Source organism: Echinops telfairi, unplaced genomic scaffold (assembly GCF_000313985.2).
Source record: "Echinops telfairi isolate 266 unplaced genomic scaffold, ASM31398v2 ScPeMD7_7427;HRSCAF=8465, whole genome shotgun sequence".
In the NCBI taxonomy this organism is placed as follows: domain Eukaryota; kingdom Metazoa; phylum Chordata; class Mammalia; order Afrosoricida; family Tenrecidae; genus Echinops; species Echinops telfairi.
Genome location: NW_022111327.1, coordinates 13,732,456 through 13,736,070, shown reverse-complemented (window position 1 = coordinate 13,736,070; position 3,615 = coordinate 13,732,456). Strand labels below are relative to the sequence as shown.

Below are 3,615 nucleotides of genomic sequence, written 5' to 3'. Positions count from 1 at the left end.
TGGAGAGAAAATGTTTTGAGAATGAAGTACAAATGCGCTTTACACAATTGATGTGTGTATGGATTGCGATAAGAGTTGTATGAGCCCCTAATGAAATGTTTAAAAAAATAATAATAGGGGGAAAAAGAGTTAATAGTCTCAGAAATCTACGGGGGCAGTTCTATCTTGTCCTCTAGGTCACTGTGAGTCAGTTGGCCTCAACTTGATGCCAGTGGGTTTGTTTCTTTGTGCGGGATATCTAAAGAGACAGAGTGAGTACTGTTGGCCAAAACCTGCCTTTCCCAACAACAGACTAAGGAGTGCTTTTATAGGCAAGTTTCAGAAACAGGGCAAAGATAAGGAGAAAGCTGGTCATCTCAGTGGAGGGAGTCTTCTGGAGCAATCAACAGCTTTAGGTGCTTGGTCTTGAAACAGGCCGTCCGGTCCTCTTTGCTTGGAGTAGCTTGTCCACATGTCAGCTGCAGGGATTGTCTAGCAAGGGATTGCCACCTCCTTTAAAGGGAAACAGCAGGAGTTTGTCGATTTATCATGAATTCAAACAGCGCTGTTAAGATTGAAACAAAGGATGAGGACCTAATGTCGGGGGTTTAAATGGAGAGAAAATGTTTTGAGAAACGATGTACAAATACGCTTTACACAAATGATGTGTGTATGGATTGGGATAACAGTTGTATGAGCCCCTAATAAAATGTTAAAAAAAAGATTGAAACAAAGGAGGGCAAAGTACAAGAAGCCCTAGCGTCTGGCCTGGGGCCTGCTGCGGTATCACAGCTACCCTATCTCTTGCTGCCGGAGAGTCATTCTGACTAATAGCGACCCTGTAGGACAGGGTCGAACTGCCCCTGTGAGTGTCTGAGCCTGTTACTATTTTTTTTTCTTTGGTGCCCCCTCTGAGGCCCGAGCCTGTTACTCTTTCGGGTAGTAGATAGCCTCGTCTTTCTCCCTCGGACAGCTGGTGGATTCAAACTGCTGACCTTGCAGTTAGCAGCCCAACACATAACCGCTACGCCACCATGGCTCCTTATTTTAAAAGAACACAAACACAAACACAAACAACCAAACCCAGCAACTCTAAGATCTAGCAGTGGCCTGAGCACTAGCGAGTTTGGAGCACGTAAATGAAAGGGGCTGGGATTGCCACCATCCCTCCACTCCCCACCCTGGGGAGCCTGGGGTGAGGGGGGCAGGGAAGCAAGCCCAGGTCTCCTTGAGAGTGTGAAGGAGAAGGGATGTCTCCAGTTTGCCTGGTGATCAGGATAAGTAAGACAAAGAAGGGGGGGGGCGGTGCTGTCCAATTAGGCCCTGACGTATGGTGACCCCTGCCTAGTCAAGAATGGTTGTGGCTCAGCACCATTGGGATCCTGCCGATCTTCATTGGCTTATTTCCAGAAGTACGTTTGTTGCCAGGCTGTTCTTCCTAGTGTGTCTAAGTCTGCAAGCTGTCATACAAGCTTCCACTGATAGACAGGCAGTGGCTATGTATGAGGTACATTGACCAGGAATCGAACCTGGGTCTCTGCCTGCATGGAAGATGAGAATTCGACCACGGAACCTCCAATACATAATAAGCAGGAGGGCACTCAGAAAGGTGTAGGAGATGGAAGTGTGTTTATCATGTCTGGAAGACAGAGATTGGTGGTGGGGGGGGTCACGGAAATATGAAATTGTGTTTATCCTAAATGGCTGCTTGCATCTAAGCAAAATAACCACACATATGTCAGTGGGAGGATCATGACTTTGCTGCATGTGACCCTTCTAAGCCCGAAGAACCCTGCAGCCACTGTTCTTTGGCACCCTCGTGGCCAGGGGCATAGCACCTGGAGGAGTCCATGCTGCAGAGCCTGGCTACTTTGACGAGAATGTCTATGTCCTGCAGACTAAATGGCTTCCTCCCACCTTCTATTTCCTGGCAGGCGCACAGCCTCTATCTCCCCCATCATGGAGGAGTTGATGTCCATTTCTCAGGAGTTGTGGACTGCTTCCGGCAGATTATAAAGACTCAAGGGGTGCTGGGGCTCTGGAACGGACTGACAGCCAGCTTACTGAAGGTGAGAGCGGTGACCAGTCTCTTCTGTTTCCTTGCCTCTTCCAGTACTACTCTCTTGTTTTGTCACTGCACGCTACAGTTCACAGGAAACACCCCACCCCACCACCCCCATCTCTGCTCCCATTAAGTAGCACTAAGCCTATGAGAGTAGCCTGGCTATCGGCCCTAAAGAGAGGGACCATCTACACTGGTAAGGTGTGTCATGTCCTATCCCAGAGGAACTGAGAATTTAGTGTCGAGGCTTCTAACATGGGAGATCATAGGCCCATATGGGGATCCTAAGTCTCCTATCCTAAAGCTGTATGCAAAGTGTTGTGTGGGTGTGTGAAGGAGCCTTGGTAGTGGCTATACATTGGCCTGCTAAATCACAAGGGCAGCAGTTCAAACCCACCAGCCACTCTGAGGAAGCAAGATGAGGCTTTCGACTCCCATAATGAGTTACAGTCCCAGAAGCCCACAGGGGCAGTTCTGCCCTGTCCTGTGGGGTTGCTGTGCGGAGGCGAATCGACTCCCATGGCGGGGAGTTTGCTTTTGTTGAATTGTAAATGTGTGTGCACATATGCCTGTCTCTAGCGAGAGAGCCCATAGCTTTCCTCATACTCCCAAAGAACTTCCCGAGGAAAAGGTTAAGGGTTCCTGCACCCATTGTCATGGAAATGCTCCCAGTCAAGGCAAGGATAAGTTAGCAGGCAGTGGATGGACTACTTACATATTAACCCCAATCCAGTGTTCCCCAGGGTGGTCCTTCAGTCGCCTTCATCCCTCTGCCCTCCTGGCATAGTCCCAGTTTCCCCTTGGCCGTCTTGCCTGATTCTTTGAAAGAAATATGTTAATTCTTCAACTGGAGTTTTATAAAGATTGACTCGCTTGTTGTCGAACATCCACGCAGCGAAGCATGCACCACAGACAATACTACAGTGGTGTGGATGGTATCCTTCAAGTTGGGCGGCCCATCTCACCCTCACTGGCTGAGCTGCAGGCCCCAGGCCTCCGTTAACATCAACTCACTGCCTGCTAAGCTTCCTATCTCAGCTTTCCAGTTGCTTTTGTCAGTTTCATCCCATCTGGCTCTCTTCACCTGGATCGTAACATGATTGTTGTCCTTGTTTGTTTGTTTGTTCGTTTTAACAGATAGTTCCATATTTTGGCATTATGTGTAGCACTTTTGAATGCTGCAAGAGATTCTGTCTTTATCAAAATGGATACATTGTGTCTCCTCTGGGCTATCAATTGACCCCGGGAGTGGATCAGAGTTTACAGCCCCAGGAATTAAGAGAATTAAAGAAGTAGGAGTCGAAAAAGCCAACCAAGTAGAAATGCGTGGACTCGGAAGTGCCCTGACGAAAGACGTGTTGCGTGCGTAGCCGAGTGCAATTTCCGGATGGAGCCCGTGCCGAGTGAGGAGAGGGGCCTGCTGCTGTCTCCAGACCATCGTCCCTGAACACACCTGTCCCATGGGGAAGTTTCCCAGCACCGCACTTTCACGGTGACACGTCCCAGGCCTCATAACCAAAGCCTGGTCCTACGACAACCTATGCTATTTGTGCCGAATAGAAACAAGTCACCAA

The 3,615-nt window shown here is 48.9% G+C and overlaps 1 protein-coding gene across 1 annotated transcript in view; it reads left to right on the top strand.

Annotated features, from left to right (window-relative positions):
• Positions 1 to 3,378, top strand: part of SLC25A43 (solute carrier family 25 member 43) — a 91,587-nt gene extending 88,209 nt beyond the window's left edge. Inside the window, exons 5-6 of the mRNA XM_045298555.1 lie at positions 1,914 to 2,048; positions 3,179 to 3,378. Of these exons, the coding sequence (XP_045154490.1) occupies positions 1,914 to 2,048; positions 3,179 to 3,337 (294 nt within the window). The 3' untranslated portion in view covers positions 3,338 to 3,378. The remainder of the gene's footprint in view (positions 1 to 1,913; positions 2,049 to 3,178) is intronic.
• The last annotated feature ends 237 nt before the right edge of the window (positions 3,379 to 3,615 follow it).